The sequence below is a fragment of the Muscardinus avellanarius genome (assembly GCF_963383645.1).
Source record: "Muscardinus avellanarius genome assembly, chromosome: 6".
NCBI lineage: Eukaryota > Metazoa > Chordata > Mammalia > Rodentia > Gliridae > Muscardinus > Muscardinus avellanarius.
Genome location: NC_137791.1, coordinates 38,821,657 through 38,848,090, shown reverse-complemented (window position 1 = coordinate 38,848,090; position 26,434 = coordinate 38,821,657). Strand labels below are relative to the sequence as shown.

At 38.7% G+C, this 26,434-nt stretch overlaps 1 protein-coding gene across 20 annotated transcripts in view; it reads right to left on the bottom strand.

The window, feature by feature from the left end:
* The window catches only part of CAMK2D (calcium/calmodulin dependent protein kinase II delta), a gene marked incomplete at both ends in the record, with an annotated part of 339,011 nt that overhangs the window by 94,784 nt on the left and 217,793 nt on the right, over positions 1-26,434 (bottom strand). For 12 of the 20 annotated variants that reach the window (XM_080697513.1, XM_080697528.1, XM_080697516.1 and 9 more), the window contains 2 exons: positions 1,702-1,774; positions 5,132-5,197. In XM_080697513.1, the coding sequence (XP_080553639.1) occupies positions 1,702-1,774; positions 5,132-5,197 (139 nt within the window). Of the gene's footprint in view, positions 1-694; positions 768-1,701; positions 1,775-5,131; positions 5,198-26,434 lie in introns of all 20 variants that reach the window. The other 8 variants (XM_080697524.1, XM_080697527.1, XM_080697531.1 and 5 more) reach the window with 1 other exon arrangement.

Below are 26,434 nucleotides of genomic sequence, written 5' to 3'. Positions count from 1 at the left end.
TATAGTCTCCTTCTGAACTATTTTATTTCTAAATGATCTCGAAATTTCTCATCAGTGGTAGCAGTGAAGCCTTAGAAAAGTATTAAAAGACATTTACATGAAATTATATGTCACATATACATAATCTGAGTACATATTTTTTAAAGATATATTTTTAGAAGACACTAATATCTTGGTTCTTAGGAATATAAATAGATTTGGAACCAAGAGGTCAGAACCAGTGGTAGGGAATGAAAACCTGGTTCAAAGCGACACCTGATCATTTGGGCTAAAAGTCTACATAACAACCTCTTTATAATTTTGATCATTATTTATGTAATATTAGGTATATGTAGTGTGAATATAAAGTGTTTGACCAATGTCAATTGAACAAGTTTAAAATAAAGACTAGATCATCAGTCCTACTAAAAGTTACATCAAATGTTATATACATTCCTGGGAGTAAGGGAATATAGAAACCTACTTACTATTAATTCTAGGAAATTATTTTCCTCTGGATAGATAAGAATTTTATGCCTGAAGTGTGTATTGGATGAGAGATTAGATAGAGACTGTGATGAAGAAAAATGCCTGGGTAATGTGTACGTTAAGCAATAACTTTATTGCTTATATTTTTGCCTTTACAGGCATAGCTGCAGCTGAACAGTCATTAGGAACTGAGTGGTGGTTTAACTTCTCCGAGGGCATTACTCACCTTCAGGTCCCGATGGACTACGCCCATCTGATGGCAGTGTAGCACAGCCTCCAGGATCTGCTGAATGCAATGACTGCATGCAAACACCAGGGGGCGTGTGTTAGTTCCAAGCTTACACTCACTGTCTGTATACCCTCAGAGAGACTGGGTTAAAGTGCAGAGTTAGCAAGACAACTGGAGTTGTATTTTAACTCCTTTAGTAATATAAACATATTGCTCAAGTAGAGTGACTACTACCTCAGAACAATCAGGATCTTGCCAGATGTGAGCCAGAATGTGGGTCTGCTTGTTCTAGAAAAATCCATTTGATATTTCATGCTGTTTAAGAGCTCATTTTCTGGTTCTAACTTCTTCCAGAAAATGAACTGGAACACAAGTAGAATCTCTGTAGTAGTTGTGCTCTGCCTCCATCCCATGAACAAAACTGTTTCCCTGCTCTCTTCTGTCTTTTCCAGTATTCTTGTAAAGGTGGATACATTAGTAGATATCACTGAGGTTAAATTAAAATGCCTAATGAATTTTTGATAAATCATTAACTTCTTGTGCTTTAATTTAGCTGGCAATTGTTATTCCTTGGCTAAGGGTTCGTCAGACTCAAATGGAGCAATGTGCAACCAGTTGTTCTGCTACAGCAACCCATGGTCTCAGAACAGAAGTGGTGTTTAAATCTACAGGCGGACATACATCACAGGCCAGGCTGACCTCCAGACAAATACTGGAGAATTCAGGAAAGCCTGTCCCACACTGCATCCGATGGCTTATTGCTTGAAAACTTAACAGGCTGTCTTCTTATTATTGTCCTTTCCTTTTCACTGTGATGTATATTTAGCCTGTAGATGAGCAAACTGAAAGAGGCGTCATGCATTAACATTTCATCATTTATTCATTTCAGGAAAAGTTGAAAAAGGCAAAAAAAAAGACATTTTAAATGCCCACCCCCTGCCCTTTCCCCAGAAAAAAAACAAAGAAACTCCTTTGATTCAGATTTATGGACTCCATATACTGACCTTCAGGTCCCTGTGAACTATGCCATTTAGGTGACAATGATTTACACTTTCTAGAATCTGCTGTATACAATGACTGCAAAGATACAAGGGCAGAATGGAAGGGAGAACATTTTAAAGGCACATAATCACATTGAATACAAAAAAAAATGAAAGTTCAAACAAAACAAACAAACAAAAATTATGTTTTCTTCACTTTTTTAGCATTACACTGGAATTAAATAATGCTGAATAAAGCTAATTCTGGGTTTCACAAAAATGACATCCAACATAGAACTTGTGACATGTTCAGACAAAACAATTTGAGTTGTGTTTTTTTCATTTTAAGTCTGTGAATTAAATCATCTGTATGCACAAGTTGAAATTTCCATATTCAGAAAGAAAAACTTTTAACTTCCAAAATGTTTTGGAAAAATTCTCCAGAGATATAGAATGTCTAGATATTTTTCATACACATCTAAACTGTTTAGAATCTGAGGTCACAATTAAACATAGGTGTTGAAACAAGAGGGTAAACACAGATGAAGTGGCAGGTGAAACAAGGGTTAAAAGAAGGAGGGACACATTTACCATCTGACTTAAAAGTGGTGCTGCCTGTATAATATGTTAGTAAGAAAACTAATGCAAGTCTCCAAAAGCAGGGAGAATTTAAAGAAAACACATAACATTAAATAACTCCCTCATCAGTGTAAAAATACCCTAGGGAAGGGCTGGAGAGCTTGCAAAAATAAATTAATGAATTAATAAATAAATAAACAAATAAATAATTTAAAATCCCCTGTAGCATTGGTAATTGTTAAACCTATTTCCATTCACTTCAGGGAAGGAAAACTTTTGCTTGTTACTAAAAACTCAAATTACATGCTATTCTTAACAAAGGCTCTCTGATGTCAAACTGATGCAGAGAAGAACCCTTTTGACATACAATCATGTAAAACATATCACACTATTGAATTTTTCACAAGTTCACAGCGCAATTCAAATGCAAGTATATACAGAACTACATTTCTTAACTTAGGGATGAAGAGAACAGTTTGGTAAGAACATTTCAATCACTTAATGTACAAAATAATTCTTGAATTAAAAAAGTAACCAGCTTCTGAGTTATTACAATGTTAATAAAATGTTTATGATTTTCTAGCTCTAACTCTATTAACAGCACCGCTAAGTTATCTCTCATATTGGTGATTGTTGAATATGTAGCTTTTTTGAGTACTGGTTATTATTTTTAAACCATATGACTCTTTTTTCTTCTATAGCATTGTTTACTTCATAACCCTCCTTTTCTTGTGGTACTGGGATTGAACCTGGGGGCATCTACCTCTGAGCTATATGCCCAGGTCTATTTTATTTTTATTTCTGAAACAGGGTCCTGTTAGATTGATGAGTCTCACTACTTGCTAGTCCTCATACCTGTGATCCTCCTGTCTCAAGCCTCCCAAATACGTGTGCCACCAAATCCAACTCCTTTCACACACCTTTTAAAATAAATATTCCTCTTTCTTTTCTCAAACCACAAGTTTAACTTATTTGGCCTAGATAATAATAGAAAATAAAGAAGTAAAGTGTAATTCATATTCACCACATTTTACTAGTGAGGATAAATTTATTAAATGAGTTTTTTTTTTTTTTTTTTTTTTTTTTTAGTTTTTAGTGCTAGTGATCAAAATGAGGGCCTCCTAGATGCTAGGCAAGCTCTCTACCATTAAGACACACCTGTTGTAGTTCCTCAATTCTTAAATTTTTGAGAGCTAGTAAGAAAACAGATTTTTACAAATATTTTCAGGAATTTCTTCTTTATGCCTATAGTTGGATAGAATGCTTCCTCTGCTTGATTTTGTGTGGGACCTGTCCTAAAAATTATCCTATGGTTAATGCTGAAACTTCATGTAAGCATGCATATTAAATAATCTTACCCATAGGGTCTGTCTTATTATCTTTAGGGCTTTTCCACAGTGACAATAGTTTCTATCTTAATTAGAACCAATATTGTTCAAACATAATAGCATATTTAACATAATTTAAAAGAAAAAATGGATACAATTTCCTAACTTGTTTACTACTTTGATTAAAATTATTATTCCCTCTTAGCACCTGGGTGAACAGCTACTCCAGGCCTACGCTCGGGCCATCATTTTTCAGGAGTTTAAAATGAGGATTTGAGGTAAATTGAACAATTGGTGATTCACTAAGCATAAGTGATACTGAATTTCCTTTTTTGGCTTTGGAAGTAAAAATTTCATTAAGAAATCAGAATGTAGTCATGTATAGATAGCTTCACAGAATGCCATTAACAATAGCATTAAGCCATGAAAAATTAGAAACTTAGATACAAGCTTGTGCATGCATATGCTACTTATGAGTGGTGGGGGATCTCAATTGTTGGTTGGCATGGCTGTGGAAAACTTTGAGAGCAATAGAAAACTGGGGCAGAAAGCCAGTAACTGAATGTTAATAGCTTCTCATTTACATTACTAGTTGCTCTTGATAAGATTTTTTTCAAAGTAAGTGACAACTGCAGAATGTATAAGGAATGTTGTGGAAAATTAATACAATACAGACTAAGTAATATCTAAGCAAGTAGATTAATGTTATGTCACTCAAAAATATTGCTTTGGGTAGCCTTGGAAGTTTTACTTATTTATTTGTTTGTCTGTTTATTTATTCATTTTGCAGGTCTGGGAATGGAACCCAGGGGCATTCAACCTCCGAGCTACACCCCCTGCCCTAATTTTTATTCTTTATTTTGAAACAGGGTCTCACTAAGTTGCGGAGGGCTTCACTAAGTAGCTGAGGCTGTCCGTGAACTGCGATCCTCCTGTCTCAGTCTCCCAAATGCTGGGATTACAAGCATGCGCCACCACTCCTAGCTTGCCTTGGAAGTTTTAAAAGAGTAAATATTAGCCTTTTATAAAATGTCTGTGAAGATATTGCCAATTAACAAGATTGAGAACCTACTCTTAAACTCTCTGAAATACCTGAATAAATATTTTTCATGTTGGAGTTCTGAAGGTTTTAGTGAAATTTCCAAAGAGTTAATATCCAATAATGCTTTAAAGAGGCTCCTGAGGCTTTGGGGGTGTGTTTCTGCTTCTGTTCGAGATGGGCTGTTCAGTGGAACGCCACATGATGATGGAAATAAGTCTCTACCTGCTCTGTCCAGCTAGCAGTCACCAACTGCCCTTGGAACATGGCTATCCCAACCGAGACCTGATAAAAATTAAACCTATATCAGATCCACGGAATTTTTTTCTAAGAATCGTCCTGGAGATCATTAGAAATACTTCAATTAAGAGAGACTTATCAGAATAAGAAATCCAAGATGGTATCATAAGATTCTCATGAATCCTAAGTGTCACGATGCCTGTATGTTTATCAAAGAAGGGTCACTTGAATGATGAATCTTGTATCTTGCCCAGGGCAAGTCACTTACCTGGCATCAGCTTCGCTGTAATATTCTCTTGCCACTATGTCTTCAAACAGCTCACCTCCAGTAACTCTGTGAAGACAAACATATCACATTTTTAAAATTAGGCATTAATAGGTTTGCACCTAATTTCCACATAGAATTGTTTTATTGAATTATTATTCTCTGTGTGTGTGGGTACTGGGGATTTAACACAGAGACACTCTACTTCTGAGCTACACCCCAGAACTATTTTATTATTTTTAAACAAGGTCTCACTAAGTAGCCGAGGGTGGCTGTGAACCTGTGAATCTCTTGTCTCAGCCTTCCAAAGTACTGGGATTGCAGGCATATGACACCATGCCTGGCTCAGATTGTTTTTTAAATGATCAAGACATTTTAGAACATTATAATACTTAGTTTTTCTAACAGCCAAATCTCTTTGTTTATCTAAACATTTCTATCTTTTCTGTTTGACTATATTACTAAATCCTGAGGTCACAATTGTTCTAGATGTCATAAATATATTCAGCATTATCTTTTACAGAAAATGGTTTCTACAAAAGTCTTCATTTTAGTTCTCTAGATGTTAACTGAAAAAAGAAATGAATGGCATACTTTAGAAAAATTTGCCAAACAAAAAGAGATAGTACACGACCTGGCCACTGCATACGAGTGAGCAGAAAATGGATCTCTTTGCTTATCTTTTGCCTCTCTTGTCCCCTCCCTCCCTCCCTCCCTCCCTCCCTCCCTCCCTCCCTCCCTTCCTCCTTCCCTCTCTTTCTCTCCCCTTCCCTCCCCCTCTCTCTCTGTACTAGGGAGTGAGCCAAGAGGCATTCTATTTCTCAGATACATCCCAGCACTTTTTATTTTTTGTTTTGAAATAGGGTCTAAGTTACTGCAATCCTCTTGTCCCAGCCTGCCAAGCACTGGGATCACAAGTATATTCACTATGCACAGCCTCTTTGCATATCTTTCCAAGATATGCAAGAGCACACACATATATTTGCATATTATGAGTAAAAATTCTGTATGAAAGAGTAACCACAGGTAGACATGGTGGCACATGTCTGTAATACTGGTATTTGGGAGGCTGAGACAGTAGGATTGAAGGTTCTAGGGTAAAGCATGGCAACTTTGCAAGACCCTGTTTCAAAATAAAATATAAATTAAAAGGGCTTGAAGGTGAAGGTGAGAGAATGCCCCTGGGGTTCAATGTCCAGTATCCCTCCTCCCTAAAAGAGTGCCCACATTTACAATTTTGTCAGGAAAACAGGGTAAATTGCCTTCCAAAAGTGGTTGTACCCCAAACACTGTCAAGGTCCCTACAGGTACAAGTTATTAAATAGTTGTTAAATCATAAACAGAAATAGCTACCTAATTGTAAAAATGTTATGTTATCTTAATATGAACTTTTTATTATTAGTGAAAGGGACCATTTTAACATGTAATTATGAGCTATTTCTTCCTCTGCTGTGGCATGATTTTAAAAGGAAATTTCAGCTTTGGGGTTTTACCTAATATTTGCTGAGAGCTTACAATGTTCACATAGTGTACAAAGCATTACAGTAACTCACAAACCCCACTCTTACCCTCTGAGGTGCTGCTGAGAAAATGAAAGTCCAAGTACCTGAAGTAACTTGCCCAAGATTACACACCTTTAGGTGGCTCCCCTGGCTCCAAAGCCCATGCTCTCACCACCACACTGCAGCCTCCAGCAGCTAGTGGGCAATCTTTCTAGAAGTGTGAGAGCATAAATCTTTTGGAGAAGCAAGCAAAAGTGTAGGCTCTGGCTATGACCATTACAGAAGTTCACTCTAAGACAGTTTCCGCTCTGTTTCCTTGTTTGCTTTTTGGCTTAATTACATTCTAAAACATCATCAAAGGAGAGTATGTTCCCAAGACAGCCAGTTATTATTCTCTTTCCTATTCTCTTTTTTCCTAAAGAAAAAAGAGAGTAAAAACTATAAATCTGTCTGAAGGTTTAGGCTTATAGGAAATAAATAAAATCTAGCACAGTGAAAATATGAGATTCCACATATCAGAAAGGTAAATATTTTATTGTCATTTTTGTTATTTATAGAAATTTTGATTCACATGAGCTTTTCCTACAGAATGAATTGTACTTTTGTTTCTAGTTTATACATTTGGAGTTTATATCAGAAGTGGCCAAAAGTAGTTTCATCAAGCCTCCTTTATGCATGTCCATATATTGAAGGTGCTACTACCAGTCTTACTAACATATATGGGGAAGAAAGGAAAGGGTTGGGATCCAGAGAGAATCACACCAAGTGCTGTGTGCATGTAGGTCTGTATCACACTAAACCTCCCTATGGTATAAAATTATAATGAACTGATAGAAGTATATTAATAAATAAAGTAGTTTCATCTTGAGTGAAACATTTGTAAAATTTCACAATTCTAGTTTTGAGTATGAGGCTGAGCAGCTGGTGGAATCCAAGGTGCCCAAGCTGGCAGAGGGAAAGCCCGGAGCCTAAGGCCAGAGCCAGCTGGAAACAAGAAAACAGCAGCAGGCCAGCCTGCGCAGGACACAGGAAGCTTTCCCAGGGAAGATTGCCAAGTCCTTCCTCGTGAGCTGAGACCTCCAGACCTGAAGTTCCAGGTTATACACAGAGGCAGCAGGGCTCCACTGAATAGTTAGACAAAAAACCGCCACAGATCTGACTTTGTACTCATTTGTTTCCTTGCACTTGAGTGACTGGTATCGTCTCATGTCGTGATGAACACAGAAGTCGTGATGAAGACACACCCATCTGCACGGCGCCCAGCATGCTGCCCTCCATACTGCTGAATGATGATAGCAGGTATTCACTGGGTGCCACCAGTGTGCAGTGAAATTATTTGTGTTCCATGCCCTAAATTCATATGCTAAAATATAAGCTCCAATGTGATGGTACTGAGATGGGGCCTGTGAGAGGTGATTAGGCCACGAGTCCTCAGGAATGGCATTGGTGCTTTTTGAAAACAAACTCTGAAGGTCTCCCACATGAGGGTGCAAGGAGAAGTTGGCGGCGCATTACAGAAGCGAGCTCTCCCTAGGACATGACCTCGCAGGTGCCCTGACCTTAGGCTTCCAGCCTCCAGGACTGTGAGGAGCGAACCTCTGCTGTCCAATCTGCCACCTGAGTGAGTGGGGCTGCCATGCGTACGCCAGGCCCAGGCAGCCTGTGCTCTGCAGGTGGTAATCCACAACCCTGCGAGGTGGCCTCCAGTGCTGCTTCCTTTTTACAGATGAGGAGACTGAAGTCATGGACATTGGGGACACACAACATGGTGGGGTTGCCTTAATAGCTTGTCTCTGGGGCAGTATTTTGAGAGAAGGTCAGCCAGAGGTCTCTGGGTAGTCCAAAGGATTTTGTGTACAGACTGGGAAGAAATTGGACATGGAGGGGTCCCACTCATGTCCTGGAGTCCTGACTGAAGTGTAGCTGATCAGGGCTGTCTCCGAGCACAGCAAGACTGTCAATCAGCACCACTACCGTGTCAATGTGGTAACCAGGGTGCCAATCCCACCAGTTTCCCGTCACCTCAAGGTCCCTAAAGGATCCCTGAAAGATCCTACACAACATGTTCTAAGATACAAAATGTTGGCTCAGCAACCACTGGTGTAAGGATCATTCAGGCAGAGCACACAGATAATGAGACATTGTATCTTCAGTACCTTACAAGGCAAAGAGCTTAATAAAATGTTTGCAGAGTGAATACATGATTAAATAATTGAATGGGTGAACAAAATTTTCAGCATTAACTCATGATTTTATGGTTTTACCTATGGTTGAGCTAGAATCTAAAGATGAAAATTCTATTATTTATCTACTCATCTGAATTCAGTCCTGCTAATTTTTCTCTCCAAAATGGAACTCAAATTAAAACTTCTTTATACCCTGACTACAGTGTCCGCAGCCTACATGGTCACTGCCTATCATCCACATTGCTACAACAGCCCAAGGCCCTGGGCTCCTCTCCTGCCCCTCTGCTGTCATTCTCTATCGAGGAGATTTAACAGTACATCACTTTTGTCATCATGCCAACATGAGGCTCTTTAATAGCTGTCCATTTATTTTCTAGGCAATTCCGCACATGACCTTCATGTTGTTACCTAAGGTATATTCCTGATCCCAGTGGGTGCCCTTCTCTGTTTTTGCTCTGGCCATAATGGCCTTCTTCTAAGTCCCTCAAGTGTAACGAGCTCCTTCTTGCCCCAGAGCTGTCCTCTAGGACATTCCCAACCTGTCTACCTCTGCTATTTGTTGAGTACTAAATCCCTGTTAGCCATCAAAACCTGGCTTAAAATTTAAATCCTCAGCCCTACACCCATGTGAGTAATCTCCCCTTGAGCCCTGAGTCATTCTTCATAAATTATCATTACAACTATATATGTTTGTTTATATATTTAATTATTTCATGTATCTCTTTTCACTAGTATGGTACCTCTGGGAGGGTAGAATTGACTCTGTTTTTTCAATATAAAATAACTACTAGACAGGCATGGTGATGCATGCTTGTAATCCCAGTATTTGGGAGGCTGAGACAGAAGGATAGTGTGGTTCACGGACAGCCTCAGCTACTTAGTGAGGTCCTTTGCAACTCAGTGAGACCTTGTTTCAAAATAAAGAATAAAAAATAGGACTTAGGGTGTAGCTTGGAGATAGAAAGCCTCTGGGTTCTATCTCCAGTAACCCCCCCCCCACACACACACACATACACACGCACAGTAGCAGGTCTTACTGAATTCTTATTGAATAAATGATCCCAAGGGAGCAATATATGTTGGTCACACGTCAGTGCCATAATATGGATATTACTGACACTGTATCACTGACCATTACATTTTGGTAAAAAGGAAAGGATATCTCAAGCAAATTTTTTTCTCTAAAATCATTTATTTCAGTTTTAAATACTGTGGTATCTTTCCCACAAGGCAGTTGGTCTACGAACAAATCATTCCAAATTGCTACTCAGAAAGTATTTGTTCAATTCACTAATAAGGCACATATTTGGATTAGAGATTGACACTTCTCAAAAGAAATACAAATGGCCAAAATATATGAAAAAATGTTCAACATCATTAGCAATCACAGAAATGCAAATCAAACCACACGGAGATTCCATCTAACTCCAGTTAGAATGGCAATCATTAAGAATACAATACATAATAAATGCTGGTGAGGATGTGGGGAAATGGGAACTCTATTACACTGTTGATGGAACTGTGAATTACCACTACTACTATGGAGATCTATTTGGCGGTTCCTCAGAAGACTAGGAATGGAGCCATTAAATCCTTTCTGGGAGTACTTATTTTGCTCCTATTTTCTGCCCTATACTCTGATTCCTAAATATATCCCTTCTCTATCACTGTGATTTCACCTTCTCTCATCTCATCCTATTTAGTCTTGACCACTCCTGTGTCTTCCTTCAGTTCCAAAACACAAGCCATCTGTCCTTTACCATTCCCTGCTCATTTCATCTTCTCAAACACATGTGAAAGATAGGAACCACTACCAAAACTTAAGATTCTTAACACTGTTTTTCTAATTCTTTGAAAAAGAAAAAAGCATAAATAAAAATAGAAAGGCTGGCCATACTGAAAGGTATATGGAATAAAGCCAAAGTAGAAATGGGATGTGCTATTTTTGTTTTACTAAAACAAAAGAGCTTAAGTGAACAAATTATAAGCATTGAGCTTAAACACACACACACACACACACACACACACACACACACACACACACACACACACAGAGCTTCCTGAGGGCCAAGAGTGCAGCTCAGTAGTAGGGTACTAGTGTAGCATGTACAAGGCCCTGGATTCAATTGCCAGCATCATATAAACAACAATAACAACAAACAGAAAGAAGAATGTTTACTGAAAGCCAGTAATAGATTGCAGTGATAGCATTTAAAAAATGTTGAGGGGAGGAGGGTATGGGGTGGGAATTGGGGAAGGGCTAAATGAGTGATGTGTGCATGTATGCCTCTACTATCTTGTACTCCATTAAGATGTATGACTACAATGCACCAAAAATTTAAAAAATCTTTAAAACAAATAAAAGATACATTGGGGATACTGCCACACACCCATTAGGATAGCCAATTTTAATGAAACAGAATAATACAAGTATTGATGAAGATGTAGAAAAATTGAAATTCTTGTATATTGCTGGTAGAAATAAAAAATGGTATAGCTACTATAGAAATCAGTATGGTAGTTCTTTAAAAACTTAGAAGTAGAATTACCATATTATGTAGCAATTTCATATCTGGGTAAAAAGCCAAGAGTAAAAACCAAACCAAACAAAAAAAAATTAATGTTAGAGATGATGATGAACACGACAACAGGGAAGTGCATCGCAGGTTCCAGTGAACACTGGATACATACTGCTTCTTCCCAGCCTTGTCGTGGGGCCAGAGAAAATCCACACTGGACTCCTGAGTGCTAAAGAACAGTTCTACCCCAGCCACTTGGGGTAAATAGAGGTTTTTTTTCCCCCATTTTTATTTTTTAATTAAAGGCAGCATGGTCAAGTAGAAAATGAAGGAGTCTTGGTGTCCTGGTTCGATACAAGCTAATTCTGTGAGTTCAGGTCAGGTCAAAAATTTTCTGTGTAGCTTGATATGGTGGCACATGTTTGTAATCCCAGTGCTTGGGAGGCTGAGACAGGAGGATTGTAGTTTCATGGAGAACCTCGGCAACTTACTGAGGCCCTCTTCAACTTGGTGAGACCCTACTTTCAAGTAAAATAATAGGGCAGGGCTAGGAGTGTAGCTCAAAGGTAGAATGCCCCTGGGTCACCCCCAATACCAAAACAACAACAATAAAAATCTGCACTGTATTTTTCTCAATCATAAAACACAAAGAGAAAGACAGTATCTTAATTCAGAGCCACTAGAAAAGGGTTGTCAATTTGTGTTATACAAGGGAGGGTCGTAATCTAGTCCTAGTGCTCTCTAAGCAACATGTTGTACCAGAAACCATTTCTCATGGGACAGAAACACCAAATAGGCAAATGGTGGCTCTGTCTATATGTGGCCAAGTACCATGAGTAACTGGTCCTCATTACCACCATTCACCAAGGTATAATCCATGTAACCCAAAGTCCTCTGGAGCCAGTCTCCAAGGGTATCCACTGAGGCAGTTAAAGGGCTCTCATTCTGGTAACATCAACTTTGAAAGTAAATGGCTTTTTCTGTAATGTCTGTGAGGTATAAACCATTTATAGGATCCTTTACAAGTTCTTATGGAAATCTTAATACTGTGTAAGATATGTTTCGGGGATCAGCTCTTTCATAATTTATCATAGTACAGTCTATTTTGTTGTTGTTGTTGTACTGGTGTTCCTGGAAACCCTTCTAACTCTGGGATACACTCCCAGACCTATTTTATATTTTATTTGGAAACAAGGTCTCTTAAACCAGCGCGGCTAGCTTCGAACCAGCGCGACCCTCCTGTTTCCGCCTCCCAAGCGCAGGGATTACAATGTACGCCATCCCAGCCGGCCTCATATTTTAATATTTATTATATGTGGATTATTCTTTGAGGAAAATTATAATCACTTTAAATAAATATCTGACATTAGCCTACAGATGAATGTTACTGACTTATCATCAAAACTTTATAAGATCTCAATCACTAATCTTTTACACGTACCAAATCGGACTGGGAATCCTGTAAGATTAGGCTGAATCTCCCTGTGAATCTCAATTTTTACTTTTCATGCCTAGGCAACTGCCTTTGATTGAAAATAGCACTATGGCTAGATTTTGTTTTATAATGTAATTGGGTTGAAAGACTTTTATCTGAAACTTGGCTTTAGTCATTAGAGGAATGACATTTATTTAGCCACAAGATGTACAGTTCATGTTATGAAGCCATTGAAACCCTCACAAATGATGGGTGAATTTACACCCCTAAGCCGAGATTCCAACATTTCTTTTTAAAAGAATTTTATTGGTGCAATATACATTATATATTATACATTATAGTTATATTCAAAATGATACATTTGTATATACACACAACATTTGGAGTGGTTCTCCTAACTCCGTCCTCCTTACGCATTCCTCCCTTCTTGTCCATGCTAGTAGGTTGTTAGTGATACCTGAATGTAGAAATATAATATCATGTGGTCTGAAAGTAACCTTCCTCAAGCCTCCTTTTTCCCTTCCCCTTCTCCCTTCCCTATCTTCTTCCACTTTTCTTTTTCATACTTTTATTGGTACATTGTAATTATTTCTAACTAATGACACTGTAGAAAGAATCTTCCAGTAAAGGAGACAGATGAATGAAGCTACTCAATTGTAAAGGCATCCCTATAAGACTGCAGGTTTTCCAGGCACTGAAACTTTAGGGCTTTCCAAGATGTTAGACAAGAGAAAACTATTTCATTTATCAACCTTGAATATTCTGTAGGCTAATCCACCCTCTGCTGGAGAAGACAGACTGTAATTACTGACCTTTGTGGGTATTCAGATGTTATTGAAAAAGATCCAAAGCTATATGTGATGACAGGCTGTTTAGTGCTTGTACCTTTGAGAGGTTGGGGATACAAGGTGATCTTTTAGTTTTCCAATTGGAAACTCAATCATTCTTTTTTTGTGCTAGGGATGGAATTCAGGGACATTTTACCTCTGAGCTACACCCCCAGCACTTTTAATTTTTTATTTTGAAACAGGATCTCACTACATTGCTTTAAGTCAGCCTCCTATTATATCAGCCTCCCGAGTACTGGGATTACAGGTGTGCAACCACTGTGCCCAGCTCATTCTCACATATTTAAAAATATGATACAAGGCACATGACTGTAATCTCAGGATTTGGGAGGCTGAGGTAGATGACTGAGGCAGATGAAGATGGCTTTCAAGGCCAACAGCACATTGTAACTTAGATTCTTCTTCAAAATAAAATATAAAAAGAGATGGGGATGTAGCTCAGAGGTAGAATGTCCCTGAATTCAATCTTCAGTACCCCCTCATGCACACACACAAAGTAAACACACACACACACACACACACACACACACACACACACACACACACACCTTCACAGAGAGTTAAGCTTGCCACCTATGAGTCAGCGTCATGGATGTACTAGTCTGCAGATACTGCTGGACTACACCTGTGCTGTGCATGAAGTTGGCCCATTCTAACAGATAGACATATGAGCAGCTGATTCCTGAGTTCTATCATTATACACATGGTCCAATGAAGAGAATAGAAACATAAAACCATGTTTCTCTGAAACATGCTTTAATGAATATTTCTAAATTCAGAATCTTTAAAGGCCGGGCAAACCCCAGATTAGGGAATTGTCTCATTTACAAAGGAATTATCCATAAATAAAAAGTCTCATACCTTTTTGGCATGAGGAAAGGGAGAAAACTCACACGACTGCACATTTGTGGCCTGCCTGGGTACCTGTGGCCTCACTGGTGTGAAAGCAGAGGCACCCATGCTGGACAGTGAGCCTGTCGGTCCACACCACCCAGCGAGGCAGGGAGCCTGTCTCACCCTGTCAGTCACTACAAGTTAGGAGAAATTTTTGCTGTGTCCTCCATCATCCATGTCTTACAGAGGACTCTAGAACACTGTTATCTGGATTCAGGAAGTCACGCTGTACAAACGATAAACACCAACCAGGACGAAACAATGAATTTACAAAGGTGTAAGAAGATGGGAAATAGTGAATTATTTTGAGGGGAGGTCAGAACAACCTTCACAGACCACAGACAAGGTGCTCTTCCAGAAACTTGTGGAAACGAGGAAGCTAGACTGGAAGAAATGTGGGATGGGATAACCAGGAAAATTAGGAGTTTAGCTGGAGAGAGAAGGCAGAAAGGGAAGGAGTGGGCTGGAAGTGAAATCGTTCTCTTCCATTTGGTGACCAGATTTCTCTCCACTTCTTACAATAAATAATCAGGATGTACTTTACTCCTGGAGGGACTTCCAGAAACTATCTTCTCCCAAACACACTCAGTTTCCTACTTTCTGCCAAAATTCTTTCTAGTATGTTCTAAGGGTTGTGCTTTCACATTGGAAACTAGTGAGATAATTTCTAGTATCACAACATTTCCCCATTTATCTAAATAGAACCCTAAGTCAATTTAAAATTTCAAAATACTTTTATTAGTGCATTATAAATATATATCGCAGTGTCTTGATTCACATGTCCTCTGTGAATGGAGAACACAACAAGAATTCCTCCTAACTTTCAGTGACTGACAGGGTGAGACAGGCGCCCTGCCTCGCTGGGTGGTATGGGCCGACAGGCTCACTGTCCAGCGTGGGTGCCTCTGCTTGCAAGTCAGTGAGGCCACACATACCCAGTCAGTCCACAAATGTGCAGTCAGTCATGTGAGTTTTCTTCCTTTCCTCACACCATAAAGACTTTTGATTTACAAATAATTCCTTTGTAAACGAGACAATCCCCGAATCTGGGGTTTGCTAGGCCTTAAGTGATGCACATGCACACAGCACAGAGTGTATTTCCTTCTGCAACCCACCTACCTCCCGCCTTCCCCGAGCACGTGAGACCTTCACACATGAATATAACAGTATTTGGACTGTCACTTCCCAGGCCTCATTTTTCTTCTTCCCACTTCTCTTCCCCAAGCCCTTTTACTATTCTATTGTTCTCTCTCCTCATATAATGAAGTGTCTTTTGTTTCCTATTTATACTCTAGCTCCATATGTGAGAAAAACATATGAGCCTTGATTTTCTGAGACTAGCTAATTTCACTCAGCATACTATTCTCTAGTTCTATCCATTTTCCTGCAAATGACATACTTTCTTTCTTTTTTTATGTCTGAGTAAAATTACATTGTGTGTATATACCACATTTTTTATCCATTCGTTTGTGGGTGGACACATAGGGTGGTCAGTCTAGATTTTGTTAAAAAGATAATACTGGATTACTTTTCACACTGGATTTTAGAAACAATGCTTCCTGAAAAAATACCCAGGGTAATAATCTCACTTGTTTATTGAAGAATTAGTACTGATTTTTATTTCTAACTTTTAAATATATTTGGTATCAAATAAGTGACTTAGTAATTATAGATTTAGCATCCATCATTCTCACACGTTCCCCATGCTTCAGACTGAGTATTCTGTTGCAAATGTGCTACAAATATATATATATATATATATATATATATATATATATATATATATATATATATATAAAATCAGATTTCTTTCTTTTCTCCCCCTTTTTTTTCTTTTTCTTTTTGGCACTAGGTATTGAACCCAGTGGCATTCTACCTATGAGTGATATCTTCAAATCCAATTTTTGTGTGTGTGCGTGTGGTTCTGGGGATGGAACTCAGAGGCATTCTACCACCAAGCAACACCCCCCCCCCAGCCCTATTTTTTTGTCTTTATTTTGAAATAGGGTCTCACTGAATTGCAAAGGGCCTCAATAAGTAGTTGAGGCTGTCCACACACCGCGATACTCCTGTTTCAGCCTCCCAAATGCTGAAGCATGTGCCACTACTCCTGGCTCAAATCATTTTTAATGTTTTATTTTGAGACAAGTTCTCTTTATTTTGAGACAAGTTTAATGTTTTATTTTGAGACAACAACTACTGAGGCTGGCCTGAACTTGTGATCCTCCTGTTTCTATCTCCTAAGTACTGGGGTTACAGATGTGCATCAGCATACCTGCTAGATTTCTTACTTTTTACTGGCCCTTGGTTTGGGTTTCTAGAATTTTACCAAATGGTTTATTACATGTATGTTTGCATACACATATATACCAAAGCATACACACCTACTTACTTAGTAAGGGTCAAAAAAGAGCCCCGTTTGCTCTATTAATTTTATGACTTCTACTAGACATAAAATGTTCAGTGCATTTCCAAATAAAAATAAGCGAAGTAAAGCTGCAGTCATTCAAGTTAATTGGAAGAGAAGGGCTAGCCTGCATAGCCATGTTTATGAATTAGGAAATATCTCTCTAAGAAAATAAAATTTCTACTAAAAGCAAAAGATAATAGAGTCCTTTTGCCTCCTTTACAAATTAGAAATTCTATCAAAACTCTATTAAGAAACATCTAATTGTGGAAACTAGAGAGAAAATAGGAAACATAAGGAACATTAAATAATGCAAAGATAATTTTGTAGAGAAGATGAAGGGGGCTGGGGTGAGAGTTAAGGAAGGAAAGAGGGAGGACTGGGGAAGGAAACAGTTCAAATAATACTATAGCAATAGAGAAATGTATTATTACCAATCTCACTAACTTATGAGGAGATGACGAGAAGGTGGGGCAGAACGTGGGAGGGAAATGCACAAAGTGCATGCATGTGTTTAACACAGAGAATGTCACTATAATGTATGACTGCCTTGTGCTCAAGTTGTAATAGACGAGCATCAAATGGGGAGCCTTTCACATATATGAATTCTCATCTTCTTTTTAAGAACAGCATCTGGCCCTTGCTTGCTTCTTTGCATTTTAAACATTTCAATTCCTCCCTCTGGACATAACTTTTTCTCTGTGCTCTCTACTATTGATATCATCCTTAATTCTTTGTCCTGATATATTATATTTAGATTATTATTTGTACTATGCTATATAATTATAATACATCAATAAAATTATATAATAAAGTATAGGTAACTGATCTCCAGGGAACTGACTGAAGTCTGAGATTTTTCTCCAAAAGGAATCCTAGCCCCTTCTCTCTTACCTCTAAGCCCCTTCTTGCCCTCCTCAGCCAGACAAGGCAGAGGGGTCTGTACCAAACACTCCTTAGCATCCCCAAGTCCCTCTTATGCTACTCGCCATGGGCGTCTCGGTGACTTCTCACAGTGCTGCTAGTTCCATATGTCCTTTGTGATGGTTAACTTCATGTGTCAACTTGACTGCCTTAAGGCACAGTAGCCCGAAAGATATTATTTCTGAGTATGTCTGTGAGCATCTTTATAGAAAGATTAGCATTTGATTCAGTAGACTGCGTATACAAGACTCCCCTCACCAGTATGGGCAGGCATCCTCTGGCCCATGACTGTCCAAATAGAATGAAAATTTGGAAGAAGGCCAAATTTCCTTCCCTTTCTTCTTAAGTTGGAATATTCCCATTTTCTCCTGCTTCGGAACTTTGGAGCTCATGTTTCAGGCTTCTGGCCACAGACTAAATTATGGCACATGCTTTCCTGGTTCTTCAACTTGCAGAAAGCATACCTTAGGACTTAATAACCTCTGATCATCAAGTGAGCCAATTCCCATAATAAAGAGTGTGTACATACATACTTATACACCCCGCTGGTTCTGTTTCTCTGGAGCACCCTTATATAGACTTGTTTCCATGATTTTCTTCTCTCAGAAACTTCATCCTACTTATTTCCTTCATAGGCACTCTTTTTGAGGTCACCACCTCCGCTTTGCAATTCCCCCGTAAACGCCTGTCTTCTTCTTATTTAAGCTGGCCCATCATGCCGGTAACTCTCTACAGGCTGTACAGAACTATGGAGCTTAGATTTTCACCATCAATTCAACTACCTTTGTTGTCTTTGTCCCAAGCCCTGCTTTTCCTCCCATATCCCCAAATTCTCATTAAATGATACAATAAATGATGCACAAAGTCAACCAAGCCAAAAACTTGGACATCATCTAACTAGTTGTACTCATTTTTTCCATCAATTAATGAGCTCTGCTAATTCTGCTTTCTATTTCTTGATTTGTTATACTTACATTTTCTTCTTCCTTTCTGTCAATGCCATGGCCACATAATCTCTCAGCTGATTTCATGACTGATCCTCCATTCTTCTAATTTTCCTCTCTCCACATCGCAACTAGTATAACTGTTTAAATAACAAATCTGACCACACTGTTCCCCTGCTTAAAATACTTCCTCTGCTACCCATTCCTTGAGTAAAGGCTTCTTGATTCATTTGCATATATTTGCATTTAAAATACACTTTCAAGTTTCAGTGAATCTTTGGTCCCAAAGCTAAGATTTACTGGCCTAGAGCATATAGTTCCAGGTCCTTAGCAGGACATGCTTGACCCTCTATAACCTGGCTCCTCTTACTAACTGAACTCTCCATCTCCATCTTTTTAATTCCATAAAAAGTGCTCTGAAGCCTGCCGAGGGGTTAGGCCAGTGCCAGGGCCAATGGCCGGCATCGGAGCCTGCTATGAGGCAAGGCCGCTACTGGGGCCTCAGAGGCCGGGATCGGAGCCTGCTGAGGGGTTAGGCCAGTGTCGGGGCCAGCAAGACCAGAATCGCAGCCTCCCATGAGGCAAGGCCGCTGCTTGAGCCAACAAGGTCTGGATCAGTCCACCGGGTAGCCAGGCTATTACTGGGGCCGTCAAGAGTGGGATCGGTACTTGCAACGCGACATGCACAGAGAAATATCGCAGAAAATAAAAATAAGATGCTTCCCTTAAGCAGCAAAAACTAGGAGGAAAGGGGCAACAGGAAGAGGTTGAGCTATAGAAAGGGCCCTATAGTGAAGCAACTAAGGTGACCAATCAGAGGGTATGGAATAGGGGAGGATGGAGCCTCTTGAAAACGCAGGAGGTACATAAATAAATGTATCAAAGTTAATCACTAAACAAACATGGGATCGAGGGAGGGGGAGGGAATGGAATGGGGGCTGGATGAGGGCTAATTGGATGATGTGTGCTTGTATATCCTCTCAAGTCTTGTATTCCAATGTGATATATGATTACAATGCACCAATAAAAAATATAAAAAAATAAAAAAATAAAGAGAACATTTGGTACTAACAAAAAAATAAAAAATAAAAAATAAAAAAACAAAAAAATAAACAAAAAATAAAAAATAAAAAGTGCTCTGGATTTGGATTAGTTGTATGCTTCTCCATGTTTTTTATTTTATTTTATTTTTTTACTGGGGGTTAAATCCAGGGCATTCTACATCTGAGATATACCCCCAGCCCTTTTTATTTTGAAACAGGGTCTTGATGAGTTTTGGAGGGTATTGTTAAGTTGCTGAAGCTGGCCTCAAACCTGTGATTCTCCTGTGTCAGCCTCCTAATATTACAGGAGTACACCACCACACTCAGCTTCTCCATGCATTTTTAAGGCAATTTCCAGCCAGTAATGTCTAGGTGATCATGATTTAATTTTCCTTGTCTTTTCACATTATTCATGAGAAGGCCTGTGATTCCTCTAGAAATCCTCCTTTGGAACCACCCACCATACGCTCACAGTCTATTCTGATGTATGTATGTATGTATGTATGTACATATGTATGTATGTATTGGCACTGCGGAATGAACCCAGGGGTGCTTCACCACTGATTTATAGCCTCAGCCCTTTTTATTTTTTACTGTAAGACAGGGTCTTACTAACTTGCCCAGACTGAACTTGAACTTGCAATCCTTCTGCCTAAGCTTCCAAAGAAGCTAGGTTATACCTATTTGACTTAAATTTCACACAACACTAAGACCATATGATTAACACCCATATCTCTGACCAAACCTTAGGATCAAAACAGAAAGGAATGTGTCCTCCTCATCGTTTCTATCCCCCGAGCCTCACAGGTGAGCCTAACACATTGCCTCAGAAACATCTGTAGCTCAATAAATAGTTGAACTAAACAATATGCATGACAGAAGATGCAAATAGGAAATTAGTTAAAATAGGGCAGTGGTATATGAATTGTTTTTGTTTATATTTTTCTTTAAAAGAGGATTTAAAACTTCTATTCTTCTAGTCATTTTCATATTTTTTATTTAACAGGTGAAGTGACAATGTGATATAGTCTCATTTAGATGGGGATATTATGGTTACAAACTTTTAAAAAATAAAAATACACAGTGTTATAAAATATCATAAAAGGATATAAATTTACATTTCCAAATTTTAAAAGCGTGGCTATTCTACAGGCCCCTGGGTTCAATTTCTAATCACACACACACACACACACACACACACACACACACACACACACACTAATAAATGCTGGTGAGGATGTGAGAGTATAGGATCCACTATAAAGATCAGTGTGGAGGTTGCTCAGAGACTTGGAATGGGACCACCATAAGGCCCAGGTCTAACTATCCTGGGGATCTTTCCAAAAGAGCTGACATCAGTTGCATCCATAAAAGACAAACCATGGCATCAGCCTAGGTATTTGATAAGGAAACTGTGATATATTCACACAATGGAATTTTACTCAGCATAAGTCAGCTGAATAATCAAATAAAGCACTTAATACAAAAATCTTAAAAAAAACATATACACATACCTATCCATTTCTTGGGAGGCTAAAACAAGATTATAGGGTCAGCAACCTAGCAAGACCTTGATTCAGAACAAAAATAAAAAGGACTGGGGATGTTGTCCAGGGATAGAATGCTTCTGTGTTCAACTCCCAGTACCACAAAACACACTTGAACACACACACACATACACACACGATCAAACATTAAGTGAATGTGGTCAATCCCTAGTCAGATCACAAATATCTTGCCATGAGAGCCCAACATGCACAGGTCTGTGATCAGAAATATTTTTAGCCATAGCCAGAGGGTACTGGTTTATGAAAGAGAACAGACAGGGTATGGGATTAGTGATTAGAAGTAGACTACAGCCACATAATAAATTTGGTCATTATAACAAATTAAAAGGGGCTAATTCAAAAGGGCTACCATACCTTTTATATACAATTTTGGTGGCCAAATGCCTAGAGGAATGCTTTTTGTGCAGAAATCACACAATAAATCAGCACATAAATGCATAAGCTGAAGACAGGATGCCAGGCCTCATGGTCTTTCTGCCCTTATGGCAGATTCACCTTAAATCTGAAGTCTAAATCACTTCTGAAAGTGTTGATGTTAAAAACAAAATGGACTTTAGGTGAATGAGGAGAGAAGCCAGTAGAACAGGGGTTTGAGAATGGGAGGTGTAGAGGAGAAAAAGGAGAACCAATGAAAGAAACAGTTCAAATAATGCCATGTCTATATATGAAGACATCACTACCAATCTCACTAACATGTAAGGGCAGGGGAAAAAGCGGGAGGGATAATGGAGAGAAAGACACCAAGTGCTGTGTACATGTATGATTGAATCACTTTCACCCTCAGTCTGATGTATAATTACAATGCACCAATTAAAGTACATAAAGCAGGACATGCACACACAAAGATGTAGTATTATTTCTGAACTCAAGAGAAAAGAATCTTTTCTGAACTCAATAGTTTGGCTTCCTGAAGAACAGTAAAACAATTCATTTGAGGCTTATAATGAGCTTATGTGAAACTCTGGAAGATTTGGGAATGGTATTTGATCTCCTGAAATACCGCCTAGATTTTCCACACATTTCCCTCACTGTAAACTGTATTTTAACTTCTTTCAGTTGTTTGGGAAGGTTATTACTTTTTCCTTTCAATGTTATCTTTAGTTCCCACTAAGAAAAAGAGAGATCTAGACTGAAAAGGAAAGGCTGAAGTAATGAAGAAAATCTCTGCCCTTTTACAGGAGACAGATATCTAAAGATGCCATCTCAAGACTGAATCAGCTCTAGTAACTCTAGCTTAGCATAAGGTACGGAAATCTCTTTCTTTGAAATTCTTATCATTTCATAAAGTTCTGAATGTCAAGCATTCCATACATTTTTGCACTTTGAAGAGTTTAGACATTTACAAAAGTCCAATTTGCTCTTTAGAGTAAAATTTAACTTTAGGTGTAGTATAAACCAGTAATCCCAGGTACTTGGGAGGCTGAAATAGGAAGATGGCAGGTTTGAAGCTAGCCTCAGCAACTTAACAATACCCTCAGCAACTCAGCAAGCCTCTGTTTCAAAACAAAGAACTGGGGTACAGTTTGAAGGTAGGCTGTCCCTGTGTTTAATCTCCAGAACCAAAAATAAATAAATAAATAAATAAGAAAGATAAAATTTAAGTTTTCTCTTCCTCTATGCCCTCTCCCACTCTTAAATCACTATCATTTCCTTTGCCTCCTGCCCTGCAATATCCATTTCTCTGCACCCATTCTGGGCTCCTATAATCCCTCCACCACACTGTGGCAAGAGAGAGCTTTGCAAAATGAAATCGGATTATTTCATTTCCCATTTTTTAACCACCCTTAGCCTCCGCCCCTGTACAACTCTAATTTTTTCTCCAGGCCTACAAGACCTTTTGAGCTCCAGCTCACACCTCTCTCCTGTGATACTTGATATCCCTATCCCCAGTCCCTGTTATGTTCAGCCACAGGCCTTCTGCTTATTCTTAGAACTGCACCATGCTCACTCTGTGCCAGCTCTACTCGCAGGTGAGATTTCTGCTCCCAACAGCTCAAACTGAACATCCCCTGGTCGTCTGTTTTATTTTATTTTCTGGGCATTCCACCTCTGTGCTGCATCCCCCCCCCCAAAAAAAAAGGTTTTTACTTCTTCACATGAATGCAACTTTACTGAAGAATTTGTTTGAAGCTCCTTATCTCAGACATTTTCTGCAATGACTAGAAGCTAACACAGCTATCATTTACTATCTCTGCTAAGTGGCAATTGTATTACTATTACAAACAAATTCTTCATAAAATTGAGTTCATGTGAAGAAGTAACCCCCCCCCCTTTATTTTGGTATGGGGATTGAATCCAAGGGGTGCTCTGCCTCTGAAATATACCCTCAGCCCTTTCTATTTTTTATTTTGAAACAGGGTTTTCCTAAGTAGCTTAGGGTCTTGCTACACTGCTGAATCTGACCTCAAAGTTGTGATTCTCTTATTCAGCTTCCCAAAGACTGGGATTACAGGAATATACTACCATACCTGGCTAAAACAAATTTTCTTTTAAAGAACATCTTGGAAGACAGATTTCTCTTCCACTAAGCTGGGATGGCTATAAATTTTAACTATGGAGGAAACAAAAAAATAAAAAAAGCAAACTATACAAATCAGGAAGCAAGTATTAAGTTATGTGTACTAATTACCTATATTTTATTCTCCCCCCAAATTGATATAACTAAAGGCCATCTTAAAAAATAGTTTTTAGCCGGGCATGAAGGTATTATATGTAATTTCAGGGACTCAGGAGGCTGAGGCAGAAGAACTATAAGTTTGAGGTTAGCCTGGATAACCTAGGGAGACCTTGTCTCAAAATAGAAAAATAAAAAGTGCTGGGGATATAGTTAAATGGTAAAGTGCTCCTGAGTTCAATCCCAATACTGTTTATTAAAAAAAAAAAGGTTCTTTTGAACATGGAGATAAGAGCTCTGAGGAGTAATTGTTCAGAGGGCAGGAACGGTGGCACAGGTGGTTTACAATGGGAGAGTCCTTCCTGGAATCTCTGTTTCTACTCCAGTCTTTTCCTGCTCCTTTTCCTGAAATTGCCACACCCACTCTCAAAGCAACATCATGCTCTTAATGTCATTTTTGCTTAAGCAAGTTTTCTTTTAATTTCCCATGACATTATTAATGGGAACTTTATTAGAAAGAAGGAAAAATAATTAAAATGCTTACTGAAAATACAGTCACTATTTTAAAAAGTGAAATTCCCAAACTATAGGTTTCTCATCCCAAGACTTCCAGATGACAGCACGGAAGAGCATTGTTTCTCTCCCCTCACTCCCTCCCTCCCTCCCTCCCTCCCTCCCTCCCTCCCTCCCTTCTCCTCCTCCTCCTCCTCCTCCTCCTCCTCCTCCTCTTCCTCCTCCTCCTCCTCCTCCCCCTCCTTCTTTTTGTGGAACTGGGGATGGAACCTAGGGGCTTTCTACCTCTGGGCTATGCTCACAGACCTATTTTATATTTTATTTGGAAACAAGATCTCACTAAGTTTCTGAGAGCCTCACTAAGTAGCTGTCATTTTCCAGAACCAGGAAGTCATCTCCTATTTATTTATCTCCTATTCATTGTGTATGAATTTAAATTAGAATGAAAGATTCAAACTTTCTGACACACTTAGTCAACTCAAAACACAACAGAGAATGAGGTGTCTGATGCTCATGAAGAATTTAACACCCTTTGTTTGGTTCTGTAGATTATGTCACAGTTGGTAAGAATTCTTTATTGACCATTGTTTATATTCACATATGAATATAAATAGAAATGGTCATTTATACCATGTTCATTAAAGTGCTATAATAAACATTTTAAACAGTCATAAGAATGTGATAAATTTAGTTTTGGTTCTATAAGATGTACCATATTTCTTAAGTGTGGATATAATTCTCTCTAGTTATATAAGAAAATCAGAAAAAAGTATTACAATACAAAAAGTATCTGGTAATTTCTTAGTTCTAAAACATTGATACTCTTTATTGTAATTAGGTCAGAATCAGGACAGTTAGGCTCAAATGCAGATTTTAAAACTTACTGTATACCTCCAGATAATTTACTCAACTTTACTAAGATTCATTATCTCTCCCCCCCCCCCCCCCCCCCGCTGTATTAGAGATAGGACCCAGGGGCACTCTACCTTTGAGCTACACCCCCAGCCCTAGTTTTATTCTTTATTTATTTTTAATTAATTTATTTTTGTGGTACTGGAGATGGAACCCAGGGGCCTTCTACCTCTGGGCTATACTCCCAGACCTATTTTATATTTTATTTGGAAACGGTCTCAATTACTTGCTGAGAGGGTCACTAAGTAGCTGAGGCTGGCTTTGAACCTGTACAATTCTCCTGTCCTGGCCTCACAAGTACTGGGCTTACAAGTGTGCACCACCACGCCTGCCTAAGACTCATTATCTTTAATATGCAATGACTGTATAAGATTATTAATCAGGATTAAATGAAAAATTGTTCCAAGACTGTGAGTGTACTTATATAGCACTTATTATGCATTAAATTCAAGTTGGCAAGATGTTTTCAAAGCTATATCCCAATTTCTTTCTTTCTTTCTTTCTTTTTTTTTTTTTGGTGGTACTGGGGTTCCTGGAAACCCTTCTGCCTCGGGTTACACTCCCAGACCTTTTTTTATACTTTTTTATTTGGAAACAGGGTCTTGTAAGCCAGCGGGGCTGGCTTTGAACCTGCGCGATCCTCCTGTCTCCGCCTCCTAAGCACGGGGATTACAAATGTACGCCACCACGCCCAGCTATATCCCAATTTCTAGAAGCGAGAGGTTTCTTGTTTTATTTTTACTTTTATTATGTTCTTATTTGGTGGTACTGGTGATTGAACCCAGAGGCATTCTATCTCCAAACTACAATTCCATATCTATTTTATTTTTTGTTTTTGAAACAGGGTCTCACTAGGTTGCTGAAGGTGGTCTCAAACCTATGATCCTCCTGTCTCAGCCTCCCAAGTACTAGGATTACAGGTGTGTGCCACCATACCTGGCTTATTTTGCTTTTCAAAAATGTTATCAATCATCAAGAATCCAGTGTGAAAGTAGAG